The sequence below is a fragment of the Cokeromyces recurvatus genome (assembly GCF_025118155.1).
Source record: "Cokeromyces recurvatus strain NRRL 2243 chromosome Unknown BX663scaffold_34, whole genome shotgun sequence".
NCBI classification, from domain to species: domain Eukaryota; kingdom Fungi; phylum Mucoromycota; class Mucoromycetes; order Mucorales; family Mucoraceae; genus Cokeromyces; species Cokeromyces recurvatus.
In genome coordinates, this window is record NW_026251420.1 from 155,918 (window position 1) to 183,101 (window position 27,184).

General features: G+C 31.2%; 17 protein-coding genes across 17 annotated transcripts; 7 read left to right on the top strand and 10 right to left on the bottom strand.

Annotated features, from left to right (window-relative positions):
- Window positions 1-18: 18 nt before the first annotated feature.
- On the bottom strand, window positions 19-2,302 carry BX663DRAFT_538239 (Indoleamine 2,3-dioxygenase; the record flags this gene model as incomplete). Its single annotated transcript, XM_051530680.1, has 5 exons — window positions 19-1,282; window positions 1,390-1,523; window positions 1,635-1,751; window positions 1,877-2,061; window positions 2,287-2,302. 5 exons carry the CDS (start codon window positions 2,300-2,302, stop codon window positions 19-21), a joined length of 1,716 nt encoding a protein of 571 aa, XP_051378994.1.
- A 561-nt stretch (window positions 2,303-2,863) lies between these two features.
- On the bottom strand, window positions 2,864-3,153 carry BX663DRAFT_522832 (uncharacterized protein; the record flags this gene model as incomplete). Its single annotated transcript, XM_051529433.1, has 1 exon — window positions 2,864-3,153. Exon 1 carries the CDS (start codon window positions 3,038-3,040, stop codon window positions 2,867-2,869), a length of 174 nt encoding a protein of 57 aa, XP_051378995.1. The 5' UTR covers window positions 3,041-3,153.
- A 171-nt stretch (window positions 3,154-3,324) lies between these two features.
- BX663DRAFT_522836 (Frag1/DRAM/Sfk1) lies at window positions 3,325-4,417 on the top strand. The gene is made up of 5 exons (XM_051529434.1): window positions 3,325-3,376; window positions 3,455-3,500; window positions 3,587-3,669; window positions 3,741-4,170; window positions 4,249-4,417. Exons 1-5 carry the CDS (start codon window positions 3,347-3,349, stop codon window positions 4,383-4,385), a joined length of 726 nt encoding a protein of 241 aa, XP_051378996.1. The 5' UTR covers window positions 3,325-3,346; the 3' UTR covers window positions 4,386-4,417.
- BX663DRAFT_546004 (uncharacterized protein) lies at window positions 4,414-6,165 on the bottom strand (the record flags this gene model as incomplete). Its single annotated transcript, XM_051530951.1, has 7 exons — window positions 4,414-4,468; window positions 4,535-4,584; window positions 4,640-4,707; window positions 5,081-5,208; window positions 5,272-5,470; window positions 5,506-5,761; window positions 5,953-6,165. 6 exons carry the CDS (start codon window positions 6,163-6,165, stop codon window positions 4,543-4,545), a joined length of 906 nt encoding a protein of 301 aa, XP_051378997.1. The 3' UTR covers window positions 4,414-4,468; window positions 4,535-4,542.
- A 340-nt stretch (window positions 6,166-6,505) lies between these two features.
- On the top strand, window positions 6,506-7,226 carry BX663DRAFT_546005 (uncharacterized protein; the record flags this gene model as incomplete). Its single annotated transcript, XM_051530952.1, has 3 exons — window positions 6,506-6,611; window positions 6,940-6,968; window positions 7,014-7,226. The coding sequence occupies 3 exons, from the start codon at window positions 6,506-6,508 to the stop codon at window positions 7,224-7,226; spliced, it is 348 nt and encodes a 115-aa protein (XP_051378998.1).
- Window positions 7,227-8,325: 1,099 nt separating this feature from the next.
- Window positions 8,326-10,013, top strand: BX663DRAFT_225157 (uncharacterized protein). Its single transcript, XM_051521798.1, has 4 exons — window positions 8,326-8,389; window positions 8,469-8,548; window positions 9,484-9,753; window positions 9,959-10,013. The coding sequence occupies exons 1-3, from the start codon at window positions 8,373-8,375 to the stop codon at window positions 9,660-9,662; spliced, it is 276 nt and encodes a 91-aa protein (XP_051378999.1). The 5' UTR covers window positions 8,326-8,372; the 3' UTR covers window positions 9,663-9,753; window positions 9,959-10,013.
- An 800-nt stretch (window positions 10,014-10,813) lies between these two features.
- Window positions 10,814-11,834, bottom strand: BX663DRAFT_533058 (Alpha/Beta hydrolase protein; the record flags this gene model as incomplete). The annotated part of the gene is made up of 3 exons (XM_051530501.1): window positions 10,814-10,872; window positions 10,958-11,567; window positions 11,640-11,834. The coding sequence occupies 3 exons, from the start codon at window positions 11,832-11,834 to the stop codon at window positions 10,814-10,816; spliced, it is 864 nt and encodes a 287-aa protein (XP_051379000.1).
- BX663DRAFT_522857 (uncharacterized protein) lies at window positions 11,607-12,787 on the bottom strand (the record flags this gene model as incomplete). The annotated part of the gene is made up of 1 exon (XM_051529435.1): window positions 11,607-12,787. A coding segment is annotated over exon 1 (731 nt), but the record flags the coding sequence as incomplete, so codon positions are not given.
- On the bottom strand, window positions 12,741-14,969 carry BX663DRAFT_479135 (lycopene cyclase). Its single transcript, XM_051524318.1, has 2 exons — window positions 14,397-14,969; window positions 12,741-14,308 (listed from the first exon to the last, which is right to left on the bottom strand). Exons 1-2 carry the CDS (start codon window positions 14,793-14,795, stop codon window positions 12,878-12,880), a joined length of 1,830 nt encoding a protein of 609 aa, XP_051379002.1. The 5' UTR covers window positions 14,796-14,969; the 3' UTR covers window positions 12,741-12,877.
- Window positions 14,970-15,389: 420 nt separating this feature from the next.
- BX663DRAFT_522860 (phytoene dehydrogenase) lies at window positions 15,390-17,553 on the top strand. The gene is made up of 2 exons (XM_051529436.1): window positions 15,390-16,176; window positions 16,272-17,553. The coding sequence occupies exons 1-2, from the start codon at window positions 15,587-15,589 to the stop codon at window positions 17,425-17,427; spliced, it is 1,746 nt and encodes a 581-aa protein (XP_051379003.1). The 5' UTR covers window positions 15,390-15,586; the 3' UTR covers window positions 17,428-17,553.
- Window positions 17,554-17,594: 41 nt separating this feature from the next.
- Window positions 17,595-19,552, top strand: BX663DRAFT_522862 (uncharacterized protein). Its single transcript, XM_051529437.1, has 5 exons — window positions 17,595-18,054; window positions 18,166-18,301; window positions 18,383-18,502; window positions 18,565-19,038; window positions 19,115-19,552. The coding sequence occupies exons 1-5, from the start codon at window positions 17,657-17,659 to the stop codon at window positions 19,487-19,489; spliced, it is 1,503 nt and encodes a 500-aa protein (XP_051379004.1). The 5' UTR covers window positions 17,595-17,656; the 3' UTR covers window positions 19,490-19,552.
- Window positions 19,525-20,916, bottom strand: BX663DRAFT_522864 (uncharacterized protein). The gene is made up of 3 exons (XM_051529438.1): window positions 20,097-20,916; window positions 19,756-19,968; window positions 19,525-19,701 (listed from the first exon to the last, which is right to left on the bottom strand). The coding sequence occupies exons 1-3, from the start codon at window positions 20,796-20,798 to the stop codon at window positions 19,672-19,674; spliced, it is 945 nt and encodes a 314-aa protein (XP_051379005.1). The 5' UTR covers window positions 20,799-20,916; the 3' UTR covers window positions 19,525-19,671.
- Window positions 20,917-21,773: 857 nt separating this feature from the next.
- On the bottom strand, window positions 21,774-22,545 carry BX663DRAFT_460898 (acyl-CoA N-acyltransferase). The gene is made up of 2 exons (XM_051523942.1): window positions 22,360-22,545; window positions 21,774-22,291 (listed from the first exon to the last, which is right to left on the bottom strand). The coding sequence occupies exons 1-2, from the start codon at window positions 22,457-22,459 to the stop codon at window positions 21,846-21,848; spliced, it is 546 nt and encodes a 181-aa protein (XP_051379006.1). The 5' UTR covers window positions 22,460-22,545; the 3' UTR covers window positions 21,774-21,845.
- A 764-nt stretch (window positions 22,546-23,309) lies between these two features.
- On the top strand, window positions 23,310-23,779 carry BX663DRAFT_564286 (plasma membrane proteolipid 3). The gene is made up of 4 exons (XM_051532042.1): window positions 23,310-23,363; window positions 23,435-23,473; window positions 23,526-23,588; window positions 23,658-23,779. Exons 1-4 carry the CDS (start codon window positions 23,324-23,326, stop codon window positions 23,693-23,695), a joined length of 180 nt encoding a protein of 59 aa, XP_051379007.1. The 5' UTR covers window positions 23,310-23,323; the 3' UTR covers window positions 23,696-23,779.
- Window positions 23,780-23,793: 14 nt separating this feature from the next.
- Window positions 23,794-24,719, bottom strand: BX663DRAFT_522869 (uncharacterized protein). The gene has a single exon (XM_051529439.1). The coding sequence runs from the start codon at window positions 24,581-24,583 to the stop codon at window positions 24,026-24,028; it is 558 nt and encodes a 185-aa protein (XP_051379008.1). The 5' UTR covers window positions 24,584-24,719; the 3' UTR covers window positions 23,794-24,025.
- A 322-nt stretch (window positions 24,720-25,041) lies between these two features.
- On the top strand, window positions 25,042-25,619 carry BX663DRAFT_564288 (uncharacterized protein; the record flags this gene model as incomplete). Its single annotated transcript, XM_051532043.1, has 3 exons — window positions 25,042-25,340; window positions 25,409-25,537; window positions 25,608-25,619. Exons 1-3 carry the CDS (start codon window positions 25,071-25,073, stop codon window positions 25,617-25,619), a joined length of 411 nt encoding a protein of 136 aa, XP_051379009.1. The 5' UTR covers window positions 25,042-25,070.
- On the bottom strand, window positions 25,607-27,181 carry BX663DRAFT_522872 (Gar1/Naf1 RNA binding region-domain-containing protein). The gene is made up of 3 exons (XM_051529440.1): window positions 26,874-27,181; window positions 26,153-26,800; window positions 25,607-26,067 (listed from the first exon to the last, which is right to left on the bottom strand). Exons 1-3 carry the CDS (start codon window positions 27,111-27,113, stop codon window positions 25,678-25,680), a joined length of 1,278 nt encoding a protein of 425 aa, XP_051379010.1. The 5' UTR covers window positions 27,114-27,181; the 3' UTR covers window positions 25,607-25,677.
- Between the last annotated feature and the right edge of the window lie 3 nt (window positions 27,182-27,184).

A 27,184-nucleotide genomic window follows, 5' to 3' on the forward strand; every position in this document is an offset into this window, starting at 1 on the left:
AAAAAAATGTTAATTTTATTAACGACGCAAAAACCAATCAGACCAAGAAGTTGATTGCTGTTGCTGTTGTTGTTGTTGTTGTTGTTGTTGTTGTTGTTGCTGCTGTTGCTGCTGCTGTAATGATAATTGTACTTTCATGTCATTTGTTTCATCACGTGATTGTTTAAGAAAGGGCATCACATTGGTACCGCCTGTACCACGAACGATCTTTGTATCTGCTGCCAATGTTCTTGCCAAACCCAATTGAGGAAACATTTGAGATACTTTATCTGTTTTAGAATCCTTTCGAATAGCGGGGGCAGTTTCTAATTGAGTTTGAGGATAAAGATCATTATGAACCCCATTCTTGACAGGTTCAGATTTTATCTTCTTCTTTTGATGGTCAATAGCAAAGCCACCATGAGAGATATTAGGACCTTTACGAGCTTGATTTACGATATAGAGTGTGACGATCTGGACATGTTTATCACGGAATAATTTAAGTTGATGTACACAAGCATTATAGGCCTCTACAACCGCGAGTTCATCCTCTGAGAGGTTCCCATTACGATCATTTTCTTCCAGTTGTAAGATATAAGGACGAATGTTAGCCGTCTCTTCAAGGTCCTCCAGGAATTCACGATGACGACGTGGCATGTATTTACGCATGGCTCTCAAGAAACTATTTTGATTTGTACGTTTATAGGAAGTAACAGGTGAAGCGACTTGATGATGTAAGAGATCATCTGCAGGATTTGTAGCAGGTAGTCTCGTATATCGATCACTCATATTCAAGACAAACGAAGGAGGTTTCTCGCCTGTACGATGATGTTCAACACCAAGAGCGACATCAAGAGCAGCAATTAAACTGGATTGAGCAGCACTTCCACCAGCATATCTACGATATTGATTCAATAAACGCTCTGCCTCATTTGACATGTCAGCATATTCATCGGTAGACCAGCTATCATCATTCACACCCTCATAAATAAGTCCCAACGGTAAACCTGCTTCAGCCATATTTTCCCAACCTGCTAAATAAGGACGAATCTTCCAATAAAACACATAGGGGTCACACTTTTCATACATGCGTTTAAGAACTCCATTCATCTTTTCAATAGCATCTCGAATGACGTCTAAATGAGGTTTAATTTCAGAGGGGGGCGCACCCTTTTGAATGAGTTCAATGAGAGTGACAATAGGTAATAAACATGGAGCACCTGAACCTTCAATAGCTGTTGTCACAAGATAAAACCAAGCTTCATCCAGTGAACCAGAGTAAGTAGCTAATGCAGCCAAATTACTATTATAAAGTATAGAGTTAAATAGGTATATATATATAACAGACTATTGATATATGATGTATACACATCTATGTAAATATAAATGAATATTTATAAAAAACATTACCTCAAGTCGATTGGACCATCGGAGTCTAATAAACGATAATTCCATAATACGACAGCTGCATGACAAACAACAGGACATAAGCCTAAATATTCTGCAATACCAGTCCAGGGAATCGCGAGATTAGCAGGTAATGTCTACACACATATATATATATATATATAAATACATATATGGATATACATTTATAGAAAAGTTAATGTTCACATATATAATAATTCGTGGGAAATTTAAATAAAGTCACACACCTCTGATGTAGCTTCATGTTTACCCCAAACATAGCTGTGAGATAGCATACAAAGTATCAAAAATGCTCTTCTATATTCTTCTATTGAATTTAAAAGTGTATAATCTAATAAAGGTAACTTTGAATAGTGTTTAATTTTTTATGAGTGAGTGTATGTGTATGTGTGTATGTGTATGTGTATGTGTGTGTGTGTGTGTGTGTGTATGTCTAAATAGACAGGGATAATAAATAAGTAAAATTTACTTTATGAATTTTTTCTCTTAATTTTCCAGCCAAAAGTAAACCATTCACATCATCCATCATAGACTCCCAAGGTTCAAAATAAGGGTTTGATAGTCTACGCAAAGGTGGAGTAGAAGGTAAGAAGCCAGTTTTAGTAGAAATATCATATGCTTCGAGTGGCTTTAATTTCTTGCTGTAATCCATTACTATTATTATTATTATTATTATTTTGAAAAAAAAAAAAAAAAAAAAAAAAAGAATAAGATAAAAATAATAGCGAATTATTTAATAAGCAAATTAATGATTCGAAACAGTAAAAATCAATAATAGTAATAATGGATATATTTAAAAGCCAGTCATTGTTGTTTTTTTTTATTTTTTTTTATTTTTTTTAAAAAAAAAAGGTTTGTATCAATCAAGTAGAAAAATACATGTAGTCAATTTCATTATCAATGGTAGATACAGCTACAAGATAAAAGATCCTTTGTTTTACACGTCATATTTTTTGAACTCAGATTAGATGTTTTTTTTTAAGGTACAGAGTGTGACAAGGGATCGTTGATAAATTTATCATTGTCACATTAAGATGCTATATTTTAAAATGATTGAATACATACATACATGTATGCATGCATGCATAAGTGACTCATCAAAATCTCTCTAATTTTATTTTATTTTCTATTTTTTTTTTTTTACTGCTGTTTGTATATCCTTTTCTTTTCTTTACTTTAATTACTAACAAAATAAAGTTATTCTACGTGTTACAGAAGTTGATAATAAATAGGTGAAATATTCATATTATTTTGTATCTCCAACAAGTGCCATTTATTATGATGAGTATGGCATTGTTTCAGATCTTATTGTAGATAATATTATTTTGCATATATGTCATCATCAGACTCTTATGATTACATAAAGAACATGTATAAGAATTGAGTATTACTATCATTGAAATATATACTACCTGTTAATTACTATTCTTTTTTTCTTTCTTTCATTATGATATTAAAACTATAGAAATAGATAGATAGATAGATACACATAGGCATAGGTATAGGTATAGGCATAGGCATACACATACACATACACATATATAAATATATCTACATCTATATATTTATATTTATCTACATAATAATGGCATGTTATAATGATTACTAAATATGGCAAGACTACATAATCCATTTCCTTTCTATTTTTATTAGAATAGGGTCTTTAGATACAGAAAAATAATCTTTTATTAATACTAATTATAATTAAGCTAGCTTCATATATATGAAAGGGCCTATTCATCCAATTCATTCATTTTTTTCTATTCAACTTATTACAAAGATGTACCTTTTTTTTTTATTTGGTTTATTCTTTTCCTCAAGATATGATTGGATACAATTTTATTTACACTCCTCTTTTCCTTTTTTTTAGAATATTCTTTTTTTTTAAAAAAAAAAATATTTTATTGTATTCATTTCAAAAAAAAAAAAAAAAAAAAGAATGTCAATGTATAATGATGCATTAGTAAAGGTATACTTTGTCATAATTAGGCTTAAATATAATTGTATATTGTTTTCTTCAAGTTAATAAATAAATAAATAAAATTAGATTCCTGCAAAGTATATTATATATGCACATACCTTATTTGCCTACAGTAAATATATTTGTATACATGTATAAAAAAAAAAAAAAAATACAAATCTATTATTAGGTTATATATCATTATTATATTATAAATAGGTGCATTTTTTATAGCCTTAATCATTGGCTGCTATACACATTATGATAAAATAGTTGAAAATGAATATTTTGGATTTCCTCAAGTAATTTATAAAAAATAGCAATAATAATAGTAGTTCAACCAATTAAAGTAGCTGTATAATAATAATAACAGGAATGGTTTCCAAGTGTAAGTGCTACAATAGGTGATAGATATCCAGCTCGTGCTATTTTTCAAATCTTGATAGCCCTTACATCCGGTCCACGGTTTGCACTCATTGGATTAAATTACCTTTATCAACATACACGAATAACAAAAGCTGGATTGAGTGAAATTTTATTAGGAATTGGATTAATTCGTACTGTGGCTTGTGGGGGTTGGGTGTATATTACTTCAACGGATGATCATTCTATTCATGATATCGCTATGATTATTTATCTCCTATGTACTTTACCTTGGCAATTAGGCGTACTCTATACAACAGATGCTAAATTATATCCGACTGCTTTAAAAAGAAGACGTTATTTGACAATGGCATTCTTTGGTACTTTACCCTTTATGATTTATTTCTATATTCAACATAAAGTGAATCATATTCCAGGAGGTATTATTATATAGAGTCAACAATCATGATTGAACAGCTACTAATCATATCTCTTCTTTATAATACATATAAATATAGCTTATACAATCTATGCTTTATTTGAATGGTCTTTAATCATTTATGATATTGCATTTGATGCTACAGCAGCTTTCGAATTTAAAAGATTTGAAATAAAAGTCACACAAAAGGAAAAAAAGAAAGAAACCATAGTTTAATAATAATAATAATAATAATAATAAAAAGCAGCAGTCATGATTGAATGTAGTCTAAATGATGTACACTAATTTTACAATAACGACTATAATAAGTAATATTTTAATATACCAAGTTGTTATAGTATTAAGAATCAACAAGAGAATATTACTAATTAAACTAGAAAAGGCCCTTATATCTCAAGATGATAAAAGCTGAATTCTATAAAGCTGATAAATAAAAGATAATTACTATTATATATGTGTTTTTCTGTTACTTGCAAGTATTCAAGTGATTTAGATACATTTTCTTCTTCTGAGAATAGTAATATTATAGAGAAATAACCTATATTCCTGTTTATGAGATTTAATTGGTAGAAAAGTGTATTACGTCATCATTCAATAGTAGTAGTAGTAGTAGAAGAAGACCATTCAAGACAATACATTAATAATTATTAGTAGTAGCTTTCATTTAGAATACAGCGAAGCTGGGAAATATTGGTTAATTTATGATGATAATAACAAAATAATTTAGTGCTTACTAAAAAAAGTATTGGCGAAAAACCAAAAAATGATTGGCTCACCAATATTTTTAAGTAAGCTCAGAGCAACATACCTGCATTAAATAACTAAAACGATAACTTTGGAGAAGATTTACTATTGTTTCCTTCATTCTGGTTTTGACGCTTCTTTTCTGTTAAAAGCATCAGGGAGTTTACCTGTCTCTCTCAAGCTCATCAAGATCTTTCGAAAGTTTAAAACAGCTGCCATATCTCGATTCCACAGCTTTCGTGGAATTTCCTTGACTTGTTCAAGGTTGGCCAACAGACAGTTACGATTTTTACATCTAATGGTTCAGTAATTATTATCATTCTCTGTCGTATTAATACAATTCATACTGTTACTTTACCTCAATAGGCCATGACATTTTACAGTTGGCATTTTGGCTGCTCTCTTATGGGGGCGAGGGTTGGCGACTGTTTTAAACGTTTCTAATGAACTTTCACAGGTTGGGCAGCATGAAGAAGTCTTATATTCGTCAATCTTGAATACTTTACTTGGAAGCGGTTTTTCTTCAGCATTCGAATGAGACCTTTGTTCCTGGTTGGCTCGTGATATTTTGTGCTTGAAGCCGACCAATTACCAATAACAAGAATCGTATCATAACCATACTTCTTTTTCAACCTCTTCACTAACATCTGGTCATTTTGATCATAGAAAATTTTGGATGAAAACTTCAGCTTTCGGAATGGCAAAACTTGAAGTTTCTCCAACAATTCACTGATATGTTGTTTCAGATTGACTTCTTCATCCGCGATCATCTTCTCTACAAGTTCAAGCACCCTATTTTTGACTCTATCGTCCAATCTCTCTGAGATATGTCGTTGCTGCAACATTAGCTGCAAGTACGTATGGTACAGTTGAGATTGCGTTCGAGTATCAGGAGAAGAAACGATGCCTCGAATATTTAAGATGAATAAATGTCCAAATACAAGTTGCTTTTCTCATCCACACGAAAGTCAAACAAGGAGCCGGGAAAGTAAAGATCTTTGGATGATTTTGTTTCATTTCCATAGTATTGGTTTAATACGTTTCCCACCGATAATCTTGTCTTGATGTAATCTACAAATTTGACTACATCTACAGTGGATGACGGGGTTTTGGAAAGAAGAGCTTCAGCGGATTCAACCATGGACGGTTTAGTTGACTTTCGTAAAGTTCTAAAGTGACTTGATCTTCTTGATCTGTCATTTTTTGTAAAAACAAGAACTTTCTTGTGCTTGACCACACTGGTTTCTTTCATACAGTATAAAATATCACGTCATCCTTCAAAATGAAGAGACTTATTTAATCCTTGTTCTTTAAAAGCCTTTTTTTTTTCAAATCAGCCACTTGAGCCCAGGTTTTAATTTTATCCTTCGCAGGCTTCTTGTTTTTGAGAATATGGAAGTGAACGATCTTACTATCCACTGTCATATATGTGGGAATAAATGTGCTTTGTATAGGAAAGCAAATGAATTCTTTCAACTTCTCTGATTCAACAAGTTGTGCAAGTCTATAAAAACGCCTTGAAGTGATTTACTGGTCGAGCCAGCACATCGTAGAAAATTGAATCTTTATGGAATCTGTAGTTTGTAGGATACATGGAGAATAGAATTTCTATTTCTGATATTGACTTTTCATCCAAGATGTCAGAATTGGGCATTTCTTTTTTTTTTCGCCACAGCAAGTTTTACTTGGGTGCAGGGAGTAAAGACCTCTTTACGGACAGCTGCTTGTATGGCTTTTGCGCTATATCCTTCTGTCGTTATTCTTTCTTGAAGAGCATTTGATTTTTCTTTCTTTTTTGCAAAGTTTGTTTAGCATTTCGTGGAGCCTATCTCCAAAATAGGCTTTGATATTATGGTAATAGGCGGTTTCAATTTTCGTACATTCGTACAAAGCAATTTGTTGCGCATATGCTAGTTTAGATGGAATATAGCCGGCATTTTTTTTTAGCAATATAAGCCTTTGTGTTTGGCAATCAATTGTCTATATAATTTCGTTGTTTCTTTGAGGCGTGTTTTTTTTTTTTCAGATTTGGTACCATCATGCACTCGTCTCAGGGTAAGACTCAAGAATACTTCAACAAAAAAACTCTTGTTGACATAGCTTTTCAAGTCAAATTCGATATTTTTCACCAACTCACTTACAAAGATATACTTGATAAAGGCAAAAGTGGGAGTGACAATTGTATTAGTAATATCTACTAGATCTTGTATTGGCTTGATATATGCCGGCTTCCAAATGTTCTTTACAGTTGTCTTTACCGCTATGACACGTTTGTCGGCTACTTGCTTTCAGGATTTTTGGATGGAGTATTAAAAAAAAAAAGAGAATTACTTTGCTAGTTTATTGTATAATTGAGGAACAAATGCAAAGGAATAAGAAAGAGAAGAGAGAGAGAGATAAACACTGATTTATATAGTCATATGCAAACTACTTTTTTTTTTTTGATAGATCCCAACACATATATATTTATCATTACTATTATGTTTTTCTTTGCATTTATCAATAACTATCAATTTATCAACCAAAGCCAGGTAAATAAACTTTAACATGAACTCTTATCAATATCTTATTAACAATTAGAATAAAGCTGGTTTTATAATAAAACCCTTGATCTGCATGTTCCAGTTATATAAGCCCATTATCGATAGACATAGTTTATTAGAACATGTGCGAAATTTTTTGTTTACACTTATATATACATCTCAAAGATATAATTGAATTGTGAAGACTGATCAGACTCTAAACACCATTAATAAAGGCTTCAATAAAACTGTTAATATATATTTTCTTATACATACCTCTCTCCATACTTGTTCAAATTAACTATGCGTATCAGTCTACAATAATAGTTTTTTTTTTTTTAAAACGATGAGTTTAATCAAGGGCGCAAGGTCAGAGGCTATAGACTCACGTATTTAACTCTATATTTTCCAAAACTGAATTCAATTGAAAATTTTTGGGTTCTTGCAAAGAGGAAGAATCTAATGGCTAAAGGTACTTTATTCTTAAGAATCGCTGATAAACTTCAAGTGCTCAAAACAACTTTTTTAAAATGGCCAATCATTTTTCAGCTTTTCGGCAACAATTTTTTTTAACAAGCGCCAAATTATTTTTTTTACTACTATCACTATTTAAATTTCTAAATTAACCAATATTTTCCAGCTTCATTTAGAATATAAAAATAAAATAAGATTATTGATGATTACACCAAGAAGAAAAAAAAATAGTGCTATTATTATTATCAAACCTTTTTTTTCTTCCTCTTTGGTTTTAAATATTAGTATCAAATTATTTAATTGGTAAACACTTGATTATAGTTAGAATCCTTTTAACAATTATGCCGCATTTTATGATAAAATATAAATGCACAATTTTTGTTTTATCCAATCAAAATCTATAGTTAGAAACACTCGTCTTACCCAATTCAGTAATAATTAATGCAATGCTTCCGGTTGGTTCATGATTAAAATCACCAGGTTTTATTTTAAAATTATAAATAAAGAACAATAACTGATTTTTCTTTCATTCTTTCTTTGTCTTTTTTATTTTATTTAGTTTTACTTATTTATTTTTACTTACAATAGTGTTGTCAACTTCCTTTTTTACCTTTGGTTACGCTTTGTACACTACTTTTGGTATACTTTAATTCAACAAACACATAATTCATTAACACAACAAGTGCTGCAATATGCATTTCCGAACTCCCATTTCTTTTTTATAAAAAAAAAAGCCTATATAATCATAGTTTGGTTCAACTAGAAAAGATTGTTATTAAGTAACTCAAGAATATGCTACACAACTAGTGATGAGTATGTAATAATTATACATTCTGTTATTTATAATTGATAAAGTCACTCATGTTTAAAAATAATAGTTTATACGCAATATTTTGCTTAAATGGACACAATTTAGTGGAAGCCTCTTTTCTCGAATGAATGGTTGATAAGTTTAATATCTTTTTTTTGTTTTCGAATTCATTTGCTTGTTGCTCTCCCAATCCGATCTTTGCTCTTTTGAGAGCAAAAGACAAAAAAAAATTGTTACTCTTCTTAGGCCAACTTAGGTTTTGTGAACTCTGGTGATATCAAATTAATTAGAACGTTTTCTTTTTTCTTTTGCTGCCGCAGTAAAAAAAAAAATGAACAAGAATGAAATGGTTTCAAGAATATTTCGGTGAAGAACAGTTTTATTTTTGTGGACGCTAAGTAAAATTTAAGAAGAAACATGTTGGAATTGATCTATTTTCTTTTTTTATTTTTTTTTCTCCCTCCCACCCTTCGTTCGTCTTTTCATCAACAATTTCCTTACTCGTCAACAGGTTTAGTCTAGTCTCGAAATGCAATTTTTGGTGTTAAATTCAATACACAACTTGTTCTGTTTCAAGCTTTCAATGATCCTCAAGACATGAATGTGATAATCCCTTCTATGAAATAGGGCAGTATTATTCACAATTGTTACTGAACATGTTAACCTTTTCGTTAGAACAGAACAGAGCTACTCACATCAATCAGGGAGTCAAATTTTTTATTTGTTCAGTATTCTGACGTATTTTTTTTTTCTCTCTCTCTAGAGGTCCCCAAAAAAGTTTTCTCTCCAGAAAAGCAATTGGGTGATTTTCTATTTGAAGTGTTTTTTTTCCCTTCTTTGTGTTTGATCCTATTCCGATTTTCGAGTATCTTCTGCACTTTATTACCTCACCTTTTTTATTTTGTTTATTCGATTTGTTTGTCGACTTGCATTTTTGTTTGATTTTTTTTATTTCTCGCTCAGGGCTTTGCAAAGCTGAAGTAGTAGTCATCATAGCATCAAGTGCTTCTATTTTCTCTTTTTTTTATCTTACTAATTCTCCGGAGTGTGTTGGATGGATTTCAGAGTTTTTTTTTTTATGCAGAAATTTGGTGGTTTTTTTTTCTCTCTTTTTTTTTTAGAAAAAAATATTAAGGGAGGGATGAAGTCTTATCTTGGGAAAATTCTTGAATTTGTAAAAATAACTTCAATTTTGGTCAAATAATAATACAAGTTCCCTCCCACTTCTTTTTTTTTTGTAATAATTCCATAATTTTATGCAATCACAAATAAAGTTGTCCTTCTTTTTTTGCCATCTACCTTAATATGTTTGCCTTTTTTTTTAATGATTGGTCAACCTTGTGAAAAAAAAGCTATTTTTAATATTATTTACTGTGCGTGCTGCATAATGATTTATTATCATGAACTTTTATTGATAATATAGCTTTTGTGAAACTGAGAAAAAAAGCTTATAAAAAAATTTTTTTTTTCCCTGAAGAGAATTAATACATGGCAGATAAATAATAATAAAGCGTGTCTATTATTTTCAGACCGTGATAAGGGGGGGGAATGGTTCAACTAAAATATATAATATATATCTTGATGCCTGTCTAGATCATTTTACGATTTATACACTATTGCGAAGCCACTCTATGCTGTATTCTTAATCATGATAATAGAGTAAAAACCTCAAGACAATTCCCATGTTGATGAGAAACAATGGTGTTATGAAGAATATAGAGTTGAGATACGACAACAACAAAAAACTCACTTTCATTTACTTTAAAAATAAAGAGCAACAAAATACCAGGCATTGTAGTAGTCTAGAAAGATATTAAAACAGTATCAAAAAAAAAAATGAAAGCTGCAAGAACATAAAAAGAGGAGATGATGAAGAATAAGAGATTTTTTTTTTGTAGATAATTCTGCAACTAAACTTAGTAGAAAAGCTTATTTAATACTTTTATTATTATAAGTATTACTATTAGTTTCTAGGTTATTAGTTAAATAGAGAAGCTAGGCCTACCATTACTACCATTACGACTACTATTATTACTACTACCACTACTACTATTATTTTTTTTTTCTTGAAATCAACCAATCATTTGTATTGCTTATTCTTTAATAAATGATATGATGGAGCTCAAAACTTGTTCAGGCTTTTCTGCATGAACTATTAAGAAAATGGAATAAGTTTTTTTTTTTTTTTTTTTTATTATTATAATGATGATGATGATGATTCTTTATCAAGATTTTACCCCAATGACCTGCATTTTCTATAATGTCTAACTTTGAGTTTGGAAACAAGGCTTTAATTTCACTTTCTTTTTCTGTAAAGGGTTTTAAATAAGGACTATTTCCACCAGCAATAAACAAAGTAGGACCTTCATAATGACCACCTTCGTCCTTTAGGATGACGTCAAAGCCACTGATTTCCCCTAATGATTGACCCAAGATGTCATATGGAATACGAAAGCGCATCACACCTTCTTTATCGTGAGGATCACGTTTCAGGTTTGTTAATAAAAACATACGAATATCGATGTCGGGTACAAACTCCTTCAGGATCTCGTCTGCCTCCATTTGCCGTTTCGGTCGTGCCTCCTCTACAGCTTTCATGGCCTTTATATATCTTTCAAAATCAGAGGCAAGTTGGATGGCTACAGGCGGCATATCGACTGAAATCACTTTGGAAACTTGATTTGCATGTTGTAAAGCAGTAGCCATGATCACTTTGCCACCCATGGAGTGTCCAATCAAGATGGGGTCATGTAATTGTTGACTTTGCATAAATTGAATAACATCTTCTGCCATGGCTTTATAAGTATGTACAGGATGATGAGGACTAGCTCCATGATTACGAAGATCCTAATATGAGTGAGTGATAACCTTTATACATACAAATATGTATATATATATATATATGAACGGCTTACTTACAATCGTATACACATCTCGATGAAGTCGACTACTTAGGGCCTTTCCCAGTGATGACCAATTCTGCTTTGAACCAAATAAACCATGACAAATTAGAATGGGTGAGTCAGTTGAGGATTGGATTGAATATTTGTGATAACTTAATGCTGTATAAGCTCGTCTTTGAAGTAGTCGAAATGGTAAACTTTTTATTGACATTTTTTGTTGTTGTTGTTGTTAAAAAAAAAAAAAAAATTGGGAGGGTGAAAATTATCCGGGGTTATAAAATTATTATTATCTAATAAATCAGGAAAAGGAAGGGGGGGAAGAGGAGAAGGAAAGAAAGATCATTGAACAATAAAATATATTTATTTAGTGGTAGCCAAATCTTTCCATGAAAAACATGAATTCCCTTTCATTTGGTGCTTGGATTTACGACCTCGTTTTTTAAGTGGTGGTGTAGTAGACGCTTCTATTTTCAAATTGGAGTGTGGCGATGATGTAGTAGTAGTAGTAGTTGTTGTTGTTGCTGCTGCTGTTGCTGCTGCTGTTTTAAAGGTCATTATCATAGTATTGTTATTGTTCCTTTTGGAATTAACATGATGAGAAGATGATGACGTCTGAAGTAGAGGTGATATGTGATGATGTTTGACATCCCAGACAGTAGGTGTCAAGAAAGTACAGATTCTATTCCCCTCCGTCATGATCGGTGGACGTCCTCTTCTACGTTTTAAAATCGGTTCTCCAGATTCTGACAAAATAATTTGTGTCATGGGTGGTAAAGGAGGATACGGATCGTCCTCTATCGACTGTTGTTCACGTACCCTTTTCGGTGGTCGAGGTAATAAAGTAGGCCATGCATGAGGATGTGGTTGTGATTTCTTTGGTAGCGAAAGGTCATGAGATGATGAAGAAGTAAGAGTAGGTGAATGTAACGAACTTGGTGGTGGTGGAGAAGAAGAAGCGTATGAATCTACAGGTGATAATAGAGGTGATACTACTACTGTTTCAGGCAATGTTTTATCCATCATTATCATCATAGGTGGAGGAGGGCCTGTTAAAAGTGTCGATATGGAAGGTAATCTTGGATATTGTTTATTCATCCTATATACGAGGAAAAAAGAATGAAAAGGAAAAAAGGGCTAGATTTTATTTAATCATTTATTTATTTTTATTCATAATAAAAAGAACATTAAGAAATGCTAATTATATCCAATCATATTTTATTTATGATAATTTCTTCTAAATGATTTCATGTAACTTTATTCAACCATAAAGCTTCTAATTTTTCCTTTTATGATCGAATTCGTTGCGGGTTTTTCACCATGAGAGTATAAATTGTAAACACTAAGTAATGCAATTCTGGCACGATTCAGTTTAGATACATAAGCTCGTGTAGGGTAATGACGATGTTGATGATGATCTTTAAGTACAGCTCCAATCGCTGTATAGACATTACAGGCAGCACGTACACCTCCCTGAGAATGAGAAGGCAATTTAGCGATACCGTTTATGGCGCTCGACATCAAATGATCCGCTTTCTTGATAAGTCTCAATGAAAGTCCTGATAATCGTTTATCACCTAATTCCTTTGCTCGACCTTGTGAGATAAGATCTAATTCTTGAGGCTGTAACCAATTCTTGGGTAAATAGCAGCGTCCTAATTCTTGACTATCTGTCACGATATCTCTTGCAATATTTGTGTATTGTAACACTAAACCCATTTCACGAGCCTTATCAATTGTCCAATCGACCTCCGGTTTCGTCAACCCATCACGTCTTTCATGAGACAGTATAATTCGAGTACACATTTCACCTACACTACTTGCTACGCAGGCAGAGTAACGCTTGAGATCATCTTCATCTTGGATCGTTCGACGTTCAAGATCCCATTGATAACCATCCAAGAGTTCACGAACGGCTTCTACTTGTAACACATGACGAAGTCGTGTAAAAGATCGAAAGGCAGCAAGACAATCGATCGGCAGAGCTTGATAGTAGAGATCCCATCGAATGCAATGAGGCGAACTTAATTTTTGATCAAACAATTCACCTATAAATTGATAAGTCAGTTCCAATTGTGTCTTACGCTTGTCAACCGAGATATCCTCATTGTCACAGAGGTCATCTGTAGCACGACAAAAGCCATAGAGAATGCCTAAATCTTGACGTACATCAGAGGGGAATACAACAGAGGCAGTATAAAATGATTTGGATGCCTTACGCAAGATACTCCAGCTTGTAAGTAAGTCTTGAAGGGTGGCCTTGTGAAGGAGTTGATCTGGTATACAAGAGGCCCACATGAGGTCTGAGAAGGTATAAGAAGTTAGCTGACCATGTTGTTTATTCTCTTTAAAGAGATGAAGAATGGCAAAGGCACGATCCAGTGAACAACTAGCAAAGACCAAGACGGTATTGATGAGTAAGAAGAAAGCAAATTCTTCAACTGGTAAATCAGGTCTAGCGAATTTTCCAGTACTTGTGCGTAATGAGATAGCCCATGTACCAGCATGAATAGCTATTTGATCGACCCAGCATAAATAAACAGTAGGAACCCAGATAGAGATAAGAACAGCCATAGGACGACGTAACATGTATTCACCTCCCGTATACCAAAGCCAAGCTAACACAGGGCATGTGTACCAAAGAATACACGATCCATAAAATAGAGGTTTGTTGGGGATTGCTAAATTCTTTATTATATAGATTTCAAAAAAAAAAAAAAAAAATATTCATGATTATTATTATTTTAGCAAATCGATTTTTTTTTTTTTGGGTTACCCAAGCTTTGTATGAAATAGTTAAAAGAGCAAGAATTGGAACAAAACGAACAAAGAGTGTTTGAATAAGAGGGGTATTAGGCTTGATATAAAAACTAGGTAACTGCCATCGCATCACTAGATTTGTAAAGGCAACTGTCATTAACGTCATGATGATGAAAAACATATATTCTTCTAAAGGGACATGGCCAATGACAGCTGTAACACAAGTAGAGCAATAAGACCATGCACGATGATAAACGATATAATTATCCCATATAGAAGCTGTACTAAAGGCAATGCCCACTAAAAATTTATATTTGATACTATCTTTATTGGTATGAAATGGCTTTAATAGACAATAGAGTAAACCGAGAACCGGTAATGTGTAATACAGATGAACTTCCATATAAGTTAGCATTTTCCTTTAAATACGTATACAAAAATAAAATAAAATATAAAGTGAGAGAGAGAGAGGGAAAAAAATAAAAAAATAAAAGTTCAACAATTTATATAAATAACATTCGGATGAATTATATGTTAAAAATAATAATAATAAAATAGTATCTTTAAAGTGTTAATTCCTTTTTTTCTTAAAAAAAAAAAAAAAAAAAAAAAAAAAAAAAAAAAAAAAAAAAAAAAAAAAAAAAGAAAAGAAATATAATCAAATTATTGTTATAGATACATATTTTAGCAAGATTAAAGGTACACACATGAAATATAAATTCCCCTTATTTTAACTAGTTGATTTAGCATTTCTTTGTTCATTGCGAAGAAGGAGAAGCAATACGATATGTCCATAGTGAGGGAAAATTGTCTATTCAATTTCTAATTGGCTTATAGGTCCTTTCTCCCTTGAAATAAATCAACAAAGAAATTTCTGCAAAAAAAAGAAAAAAAAAGAAAAAAGAAAGGGAAAAAAAAGTATAAAGAAATTGAAATATATTTACAAGTGTTATCCTATCCCCTCTCACACATGTACTATTTCTTTCTATTGCTTAGTTTTTGTATACCCTTTTTGACAAGAAAGAATAAAATACTTTCTTTTTTTTTTTTTTAAGGAGAATTAAACTTCTTTGGATGAAAATAGAAACTTTACTTATGTCACTCGACAAGAATGCATTTATATATAAATATATGTATTTATAATATTACTTTTTCCATCTTTTCTTTTCGTTGTTGTTTTTTTTTAAGAAAATAAAAAAAGGGAGGATGTCAAATAAAAAACATATAGTAATTATTGGTGCTGGTGTTGGCGGTACAGCAACGGCTGCACGTCTCGCTCGTGAGGGCTTCAAGGTAACAGTAATAGAGAAAAATGACTTCTCAGGTGGACGTTGTTCATTGATTCATCATAACGGATATCGCTTTGATCAAGGACCCTCTCTTTATTTAATGCCCAAGCTATTTGAAGATGCCTTTGCTGACCTCGATGAACGTATTGAAGATCATCTCGAACTCTTACGGTGTGATAATAATTATAAGGTTCATTTTGATGATGGTGAGGCCATTCAACTTTCGTCTGATTTGACCCGAATGAAAGCAGAATTAGATCGTATCGAAGGACCATCTGGATTTGGTCGATTTCTAGATTTTATGAAGGAAACACATATTCATTATGAAACAGGTACTTGTATTGCTATTAAACGTAACTTTGAGACCATCTGGGATTTAATTCGTCTCAAGTATGCTCCGGAGATCTTTCGATTGCACCTGTTTGACAAGATTTACGAAAGAGCTTCCAAATATTTTATGACAAAAAAGATGAGAATGGCTTTTACATTTCAGACCATGTATATGGGGTAAATATATATATATAAAATAATATAGTTTCTAATTGATTTTTTTTTAAAAAAGAAGAAAAAAAAAAACTAATATATTTATTTATTCCATGTAGTATGTCTCCATATGATGCTCCAGCAGTTTATAGTTTGTTACAATATACAGAATTCGCTGAAGGTATTTGGTATCCTCGGGGTGGATTTAATATGGTTGTTCAGAAATTAGAAACCATTGCCCATGACAAATATGGTGCAGAATTTCTTTATAATTGTCCTGTAGCAAAGATTAACACGGATGATGCCAATAAACGTGTTACAGGTATCACACTTGAATCGGGTCAAGTCATTGAAGCAGATGCAGTTGTTTGTAATGCTGATCTAGTTTATGCCTATCACCGTCTTTTACCTTCCTGTAGTTGGACTCAAAAATCACTTGCCTCTAAAAAACTGACCTCTTCCTCTATCTCCTTTTATTGGTCCATGTCGACCAAGGTAACACAGCTCGATGTACACAACATTTTCTTGGCCGAATCCTACAAGGAAAGTTTCGATGAAATCTTTAATGACTTTAACCTCCCCTCTGAGGCATCCTTTTATGTGAATGTACCCTCCCGTATTGATCCATCAGCAGCACCTGAAGGTAAAGATTCGATCATCGTTTTAGTACCCATCGGTCACAGTAAAAGCAAGACGGGTATACCTGATGAAGACTATGCTAGCTTGGTAAAGCGAGCTCGTAGCATGGTTCTAGAAGTGATTGAGCGACGTCTAGGTATCACTCATTTTGATCAACTCATTGAAAATGAAATCGTCAATGACCCCAGTGTTTGGCAATCCAAGTTTAACTTGTGGAAGGGATCCATTCTAGGACTTTCACATGACATCTTTCAAGTCCTTTGGTTCCGACCCAGCACCAAGGATTCAACGGGTCGTTATGATAATTTATTCTTTGTAGGAGCTAGTACACATCCAGGCACAGGTGTCCCTATCGTCTTAGCAGGTAGTAAGCTTACCTCAGATCAAGTGTGTGAAAGTTTTGGTAAGACTCCCTTGATGAGAAAGATAGAAGGAGGTCAAAAGGTATCTTATAGTCAAGAAAAGACAAAGATGGAATCAAACTGGATTCAGTATATCGTTGTTTGTTTCATAATTACCTTTTTATGGTTTTATTTCTTTCCTCAAGAGCCTGGAAGGACTCCTGCTTCTGTAATTAATAATTTACTTCCTCATACTTTTCGTGTACACAATCACGCTCATGAACTTTTAATTTAATAAATATATGAACATCTATTTTTTTTTTTTTTTGGTAGTTTATTAAGGGAAAGAAACAAATAAATGTATAATTATTTAAGAGGGAAAAAGCATCATTATTACTTTACTACAATACATATCACAAGTTAGTTATAAATGTATACATGTATATATTTATTTATAAATGCAAAAAAAAAAAAAGAAAGAATTTTTTTCATTCATTTTTATTTATTTATTTCCTTTTCAAATTATGAACAAACCAACCAAAAGTATTCTAAAATATAAGCCCGAAGCAAACAACTCATTTCCCTTACAGCAACAACAACAGCCTCAATCTTGGCTATCTCGACTACAGTCTAAACTCTACAACAGCAATCACAGTCTTCATCATGATAACAATCCTCTATTACTTGCTAAACAAGATTTAAAACGAGTAACGTTTTCAGTAGGCAATCTAACAACAGAACATTGTTTCTTTACAGACGATTCACCCAGGGATGAGTCGTTTGAACATCAAAAGCAGAAAGGAAATATGCCAACGGAGGAAATAACGCCAGTGAGATTAGTAAATCATTATGAACATGCTTGTATTCAAGCAGAAGAAGGAATTCTAGAACGCTTTCAAATGATATTAAAGCATGCTAAAAGGTAAATCTTGCATGATGAGAACAAAAGAAAAAGAAGGAAATAATAACTTTCATGTCCTCCCCCCCCCTTTTTTTGTTTTTGTTTTCTTTTTTTTTAAAAAAAAAAACTTAGAAATGAAGATTTACAATCAATTAACTTGTCAAAACAGCCTATTACTGTACATCAAGCAAATCCATTATCTAGTATATTCATGTTGAAGTTTGGATTAACTAGTTTAAATGTATCGAATTGTAAATTAGAAGATGAGGTAAAAAGCATATTGTATATATATATATATACATATATATTTGTATATAAAGTGAGATTCCTTGTCCTTATTCGTAATTAGACTGTTCGTATTTTATTATCTAGTTTATTAGTGAGTAATACGATCGAACATCTCAATCTTTCAAAAAATGAGTCGATAAAAATGAAGGGCTTTAAATATATTGCAATATTTATTAAACAAGTAAAGAAAAAGATAGGATGGAAAATAAGTAAATAAATAAACTCACATTTGTTATTTTATAGTCTAAAACGATTCAGTCAATAGATTTGTCACAATGTACAATTGACAAAAGATCAATGGAATATTTATCACAGGGGCTACGTTATGCAACTAATTTAAGACATGTGGAAATGAATAAATGTGCATTAAATTCGACTGTTGAAGCCGTTTTTGTAAAAGGAATTTCGGATAATAACTCATTAATATCTTTATCATTATGTAATATACAATCCAATCATCATCATCAATGGCTGTCTCAACTTTTAACCTCCCAGATGAAACTAGAAAGATTGGATTTATCAAACAATTATCAGTTGCATATGAGTTCATTGGCCAGCAGTTTAATCATCAATCATACCTTAACGCATCTTTGTTTATCCAACTGTAAAATTAATTTTGAAGGCTTGGTTCATTTATCGAATGCATTAAAAGAAAATGAGTATTTAAAATCATTGGACTTGTCGAATAACCCCTTAGGAGGAGAGACAGACGAAGGTGTAAGAATACCTTCTTTCTATAACTACTTCTTTTCTAATGTAAATAACTCTTAATATCCGTTTTGTTAAATAATAGATTTTCGCCTTAAAAAGTGCTTTATTGATGCATAATTCAAGTTTAGAAAGTCTAAATTTATCCGCAACACAATTAGAGTCAAGTTCAGTGATCGCATTAGCTGAGGTCTTACCAGAGAATACAGTATTGACTAGACTTGATCTATCCAAGAATCCCAAGATTGATATAGCAGGACTTTTAGCACTTTCAATTTCCATTAAAATGAATCATACCTTGACTTTTTTAGATATCAATATACCACCGATGGATGAAGAGTTAGCTAATCTACAAAATGATATTGTAGCAGTTTGCACGACAAATATGTTACAGAAAGTCGAACAACATTGCCCATCTTCTCGCAGTAGTTTACAAGAAGAAGAATTTAAAGTATTATGAAATATAGTAATAATAATAATAATAATTTATTTACACTCTATGTACACTATATATTAATGAAGGCAGGGCGGGGCGGGGAGGGGTATTATGAAATAATTAAGTCTTGAAAACAAGCATCACAGACTCGATACCATTTTTCTTTCTTATCATCAGGAGATGAAAATAAAGGAAGTTGATTTAAACTATGTCTTTGACAAACAATATGCCCACATCTACAAAGAAAATAAGTCATTTAATCCGAGGAAAAAAAAAAAAAAAAGGCTTACACAAGAATACCTTCTGCAATGATGTTTTCTTTGAAATAAATTAAATTGAACTGTACATAACCTGAATTGACATTGATTTATTTGTTCATCAGGTGTCCATTGTATTTTAGATAGTAGTCTGAACTTTGTTTCACGATCATGTCTATTAATATGAAGTACATAATGATGTCTATGAAGCCGTATATGTTTTATTATCCTGGACTGTATAAATGACTAAGAAAAGAAAAAAAAATACACACACACACACACACATAAACACACACACAGAGAGAGAGAGACAAACAATAGTTTAAAAAAAGAAAAAAAAAAGAAAAAGAAAAAGAGCAATGAATGGAACTTACATCTTCTAGCGTAAATGTAGGAGTAACAATAAGCCCCGATCCAGCAATGATTAATTCTAAACTATTTAAGGCCCCTTCAAAACGATGTAAAACTTGTCCTCGACGTCTACTATTTAACCAAAGTCCAGCTTCCCATCTTAAGGCCATCACATTATCTACCATTGCCTCTTGACGATGAAAAAAGCTTTGATGATGACAAATAGATGTTAAACTTTTAGTAGGTGCTACCAGTAGAACCCCATCTTTATTAACTGAATAACTTGTCCTTTCTATTACATCATTCGTGATTAGATCCTTATCCAAATCTATAAGACGTTGTATAAGTTCTATTTGTTGCCTCGAAATTTCCTCACATTCTTCTAGTCGAGATTTATAGATCCTTTCGTGTTCCTCATATTCATCCAACATGGCACTTTCGATTATCTTGAGTTGAGTTACTTGATTTTCTAGTTTAAGAAGTTCAAGAGACATCATCTCAAGATCCTCTGAGCATTGTATAAGCGTTGACATTAATTTTAGATAAGCATCATGCCATTCATCATCTGTAAAGTACTCGAAACGAGATTCTAAAAGTGAATTTGTAGTTGAACAAAGGATAGAAAGAGGTCGATCGATAGCTGTTGTTGTTGATGAAAGACTAGTTGAAAGAGAAGAATCAAGTTGAGATTGTTGTATATTCCGTGTTATATCAGAGAGTTTCATTGTTATTACACTCAAATCATCATTTAATGTATTCGCGGTAGTATTAGTGATATTAACATTAGCATTAGCATTAGTATTAGTTGTGGTAGTTGTAGTAGTAGTAGTTGTAGTTGTAGTAGTAGTTGTAGTTGTAGTAGTGGCCATTTCTTGATTTTTATCTGAATATATAGATTAAGAACAAAAAGAAAAAAAAAAGAGGGAACACACATAAAAAAAATAAGACTTACAATAATTTAATGGAGAAGGGGAAAAGATATTATTGTTAATAATAAGAGGAGAAGAATAATCCTTATTATCTGTGACGTTGATATGCATATTATTAATACTCGATGACCATAGATTCTAAAATAGGGAGATAAAGCAAAAAAAAAAAAAAAAAAAAAAAAAAAAAAAAAAAAAAAAAATAGTTAAAATAAAATGACTTGAATTAGTTTAATACATACTTGCTCATTTGAAGAAGAATCAATAGTAGGTAGAGTTGACATTGGTTAATGATTCAATTTGTTTAATTCTTTTTTTACTCGATTCCATTTGGTCAATTTAAAAGAAGAAAAAAAAAAGGATATGAGAAAGAAAAAGAAAAATGAAAAATTTATCTCTCTAAAAATTAATAAAATAAGTTATTGGAGTACGAAATCCTCTATTCTGTTATTTTACCTTATTTTATGCAACAAGAAAAAGATGAATATTCTCTATTAAAAAAAAAAAAAATAAAATAAAAAAGGAGCAATTTCTAATTTTATTTTATTTTTTCATTTTATTTTATTTTATTTTTTTATTCAGACAATGACCAGTTTTCTCGTTGAATACAATCAGATGAATAATTGCCCTATTTAAAGTAAAATCACATTTTCTTATTTTACCAAGACATTTTTTTTTTTTTTGTAAAACGTTTCATTTGATTCTATTTTCTGTGCAAAAAGAAACTGAAACAAAATCATTCACGTTCTATTCTCAAAATAAAAATAGAATGCTTACAGTCTAAATGAATTCATATCTTCTATTTTATTTTATACACATCTATGCCCCTCTTTTCTTTTCTTTTTTTTAATTTAATTCTTTCTTTAAAGTTAAAAAGCAAAGATCCTTTTTGACCTTTAACATTTCTGGCCAAACAAATGGGACTCGTTCACCTGTTTCTATAAATCCTAATTTTTTATACCAACGTAATATTTCAGGTCGATTTTCAAGGACATGCATAATAGCAAAGTGAAAGCCTTGAGTTTGCATTTCTACAAGGGCTGCACGAATCAATTGACCCCCAATACCACGGGATTGATGAGTAGGTGTCACTGAAAAGAGTCCAATTTCAGCTGCTACTTCTTCCTTTTCGGAGGTGATACTACATTGGATTTGTACAGTGCCAATAACTTGATCTTCTTCCAAAGCAAATAAAAGTGTATTGGGTTTCCCACTTGTATTTATAAAGTCAATCATATCTTTCACAGTACATCGTTCACCCCCAACAATATCCATTTCTGTCGTCCAACCTCCTGACAAAAATAGATACATATATAAATATGTATAAGATGTAATGTTATGTATGTTGTTATCAACCAACCTTCTGAACGATATGCTTTATTCACTACATTTGTGGCTTGTTCTGCATATTGAATATCAGATGGGGTTACTTTACGAATACAAAGAGTAGGCTGAACCATATTTAATAAAATAAAAATATTAACACTAAAAATAAAAATGGAAAAAAAAAGGGAAAGGGGTGGTGGTGATAATGAGTTGCTGCAAGAAAAAAAAAAAAATGAATAATAAAAAACCAATAGAAATATTCCTTTTACTATCAATAGTCTAATTGACTTTTATCGGAGAAGAAAGGAAATGGTAGCACCACCTTTTTCTTTGCCTTAGTTAGTGAGTAGCTTATCATTTTAGAATTTAAATAAACATGTCAGAGTAGTTGAAAGATATTGTTTAGTTTTCTCTTGTAATGCCTAATGAGGAATTTGATGTATATACATACATACATACATGTATATACATATACATATATGTGAGTGAGTGAGTGAGTGAGTGTATTGTCTGCTTGCTTGTCTGTCTCCTCTCTCCTTTTTTTTTTCTTTTTTTTTTTTTGAAAGAGAAGAGGCAGGCAGGATATCAAAATAAAATAGTAGATCATGAGCTTTCTAATCAGATTTTTTTTTTTTTTTTGCATTGAGAAAAAAACAAATATTAGAATGTAATTGAAACAGAAGAAACTTAAAGTTATAATTTATTATCCTTTATTTACTATGCAATAAAGTCATGAACAAATACATACATCTCTTTCTTATTATTATTATTCATTATATAGTCCTGTTATTGTAACTTTCATTATTTGAATAATAGAATATATAGGCTTATAATGAATATAGTCTTATATACAAAAGCTGCATAGTGGATTTAAACATATCATTCCATTTATAGGAAATTGTATAATCTATTGAAGTATATAAAGGAATAAGTCTTCTTTTTATTTTATTTTTTTTCTTGATCTAGTTGGCTTTTCATATATATAAAGTTTAGTTCTTATGGCTTCTACTCATTCTCGTACTTGTAAAATCTTTACAGGTAAAAAAAAAAAAAAATAAAGCTACTGTATAACACAAGATGAAGTATATTAATCTGTTTATTATACACAGCTGTCATCTTGCCTCCTCTTAGTGTCTTTTCAGAAAAAGGTAAATCAAATGTTAAAAAAGATGACTATAAATGTGCTCATCTTCTTAATAGGTTGTGGTCGTGAGATAGCTATTAATATTGCATTGACGTGTCTTGCTATTGTTCCTGGAAGCAGTAAGTGATGTGTTGATGTAGAAGAAAAGAAAAAAAAAAGAAGCCTTAATCATATTCTTCTTTTTCTAGTTTATGCTGTGCACCTTGTTCGAAAAAACAAATATTAAAAAGAATTGACTGAATTTGAAAATAATCTACTGCTACTCGAAAAAAATAAAATAAAAAACTCAGGTACAAATTTTATCTTCTCTTCTCAAAGCATATATGACATATTCAAGAAGAATGACTTGTATTTTATTATGAATAATAAAGCATTATATTTACTTTATTATCTAATTGGTTTAAAAAAAAAGAAATGAATTAATGCATTATGTACCTAATTCTATAAATAAATACACACACACACTTAAAAATAAAAGGCATACATATACAAAACAGTATAAATACATATATAAATATATATATATGTAGATACATACAAACATACACATACATATTTAATCTTTTAAAGCTTGTTTCGGTACTATTTCTTCCTGTTCAAACTCTTTATCGGCAATTGAGATTGCATCACATAGAATACCTTGAACCATTTCTCCTAAAAGTGATATGTGGCTCTTTTTTACAATAACAACTTCATGATGAATTATGTCATTAGCCGTAGTAGAAAAGGACAAGTGACTGAGATCAGATAGTGTTGCATTTTCATTTGTCAAAATAACCTCCACCTTTTTGTCATATGAATCCGTTGATAGTAAGGATACAGAAGACTGTAAATCATGCTTATCATGAAAGTAATAAAAGATAGGCTTATGAATATCGAAAGAATTTTTATCTGTCGAATGCTCTACAATATGAATTGATTTATTATCATTATCAGTATCGTCTGATACTAAAAACTTTTCTGATAAAAGTACTTCATCATCTGCTGGATCTTTTCGTTGTTTCTTGGATGTAAATGGATTTTTGAGTTTTATTTGCTTATCATACCATCTTTTGGTAGACGCTGAAGGCTGAAATAAGAGTGAAATACTACGCATAAGTTGGTTTTTAACCATTTCTTTTTCTTTTTCCTCTTTTAATTAAAGTAAGAGGAAGAAGAAAAAAATAATCATGGATTTGAAATATATTTTATAATTATGCACTGATGTTTCTCTATTTTTGGATTTTATCTTATCTAACACACGCATGAAACTATCTCTGTGATGTAATAATAAAATGCATCCTATTTTTTTTTTTTTTTTGTTTTCAAGCAAGATGCAAAAGTGTACTCCACTCATCATTTCTTATTATACACCACAAGTAATCATAGCTGGCTCGTTTCCTCAAATCTTATAATAAGTGTTATTGTGACTTTTTTTTTTTTTTTTTTTTTTTTTTTTTTTTTTTTTTTTTTTTTTTTTTTTTTTTACAAATAATATAAATTCCCCGGTTTTATTTTTTTTATTAACGTACAAAACATCGTCAAACGTATTTTTTTTTTTTTTTTTTTTTTTTTTTTTTTTTTTTTTTTTTTGTAGGAAAAAAATATTCTATTAAATTGCCATGATTACACGATTCCTTCCAAAATGGAATGCTATGGCATCTAAACGGATTCTGGTTCAGTATCGTTCTATACCATCAAGACAAACGACTTCTCTTCCTATGATGACTCCCTTCATAGCTAAACGTTTTATGGCAACTGACTTCACAAATCATTCCTTTATTGAAAAAATAAAAAAAAATCCTCATATTATGCAGCGTCTAGTGGATTTTACAAGTCTTTTACAATCGAAAGGATTTGATGTAACAGGCAAACAACCTAGTTTTGCGCAGGTAAATAAATAATATTGTATATATATAAAGAGAGAGAGAGAGAGAGGTTATTCAATTTGATAAAATAGATGTTAAAAATCATGAATGATCCTGATATAAAGGAAAGTATACAAGTATTACGTCAAGATATTCAGGCTGCTGGTATTCAATTCGATTTAAAAACTATTCAAGAATTACAGGCTGGTTTGAATAGTATGGTACTACCACCAAAAGAACAGAAAAAGGAAGAAGAAGAAGAAGAAGAAGAAGAAGAAGCACATATTAAAGGTGCAAACTTGATGAAAAAAATTAAAGGATTATTTAATGATAAGAAATGATAATAATAAAAAACACACTATTACTGGTTCTGTTTTTCTAAATCAGATAATGAAGGAGGTGGTTGAGCAAATAAAGATGAAAGAACATGATTGACGTTTGACCTTTCATGTTGTTGAACAGGTTGTTGTGGTAACTGGTTATAAAAGGATTGTGGCTGGTGAGAGGATGGCAACTGATTTTGAAAATGAGGTGGTGGCTGAGGTATAGAATAATCTACAATATCAGCATAACTTTGTTGTTGACGAGGAGGAATAGATTGTGTTGTTTGTTCATAAGCCATTAATTCAGAATCAAAGTCATTAGTTACTCTAATTGTTTGTTGTTGTTGTTGTTTCTTTTTCATCTTTTTCTCTCTATTCTTTCTTTGTTTATATTGTCTTTCTTTCTCATCATCAGAAAACTCCATTTCCTACAAAAGTATAGATAAGTTAAAATATATAAACAATGTAAAAAAAAAAAAAAAAAAAAAAAAAAAAAAAAAAAAAAAAACGTACATCTTCATCTACTTCTTCATCATAAAGATTACTTGCATCAGTTCCCTTCAACTGCTTTAATTTTTCTGTTTCTACAATTTTAGTCTTTTGATAACTTGGTACATAATAAATAGGTGCATTTAACTTGGCCAGATTACGATCTATATCCTGAGGATGGTTAAATCTGACCGAATAGAAGGGTCTTACGATGGGTCCAAATGTTTCAAAGACCTCGCCTAAAATTGTACGATCCTCATATACGAGCAAAGAGCCTTGATCTAGTGTTTGATATTCACTACCAGACCTTGCATAAACAACTACCACATTATCAATGACTTGAAAGATCTGTCCTGCATACACAATTTCTGTTTGTGGTGTCATTTCAAATTGAGGTTTTTCAACAACGATCTCAATAATTTCATGGGCTGTTTTTACAATGCCATTAGGAAACGTTTCCTCTTCTTCTTCATTAGAAATAACTTTTTGTCGCTTCACTGTTGGCTTATCGTTATTTTCATTATCATCTTCACTTTCACTCTCTGATTCACTGGATGATGACTCGTCGCTATCATCATTGTCTTCTTCATCGGAAGATGAAAGATCCAAATCACTACTTTCATATCCATCTGCTTTTTTTTCTCCTGCAATAGCAGCATCTAGGGTATCATTCTGTAAAAAAAGAAAAGAAAAGAAAAAAAATATAAGCTATAGATACTTTCTAATACACGACTCCAATCCTTACTAAGGTCTCTTGTTTTACTACTGTTTCTTCATTGCCTGCAATGAGATCTTGATTGTTTTGTTCTTGCGTTGTCTCTACTTTAACAGCAGTTTCTTCGAGTTTTATTGAATCATTGTCATCAACTTGATCTTTTGCTTCAATTAAAATTTCATCTTGATTCATCTGTGGGGAATTTTGTTTGATTTCAGGTAAAGCAAACTCACAAACAACTTGAAGATCAGCAGGGATAGTGTTATTCATTTTATTTTAGTAATCTAATAAAAAATAAATAAGATCTATAGAAAAAAAAATTTTTTTTTATCATAATTGAT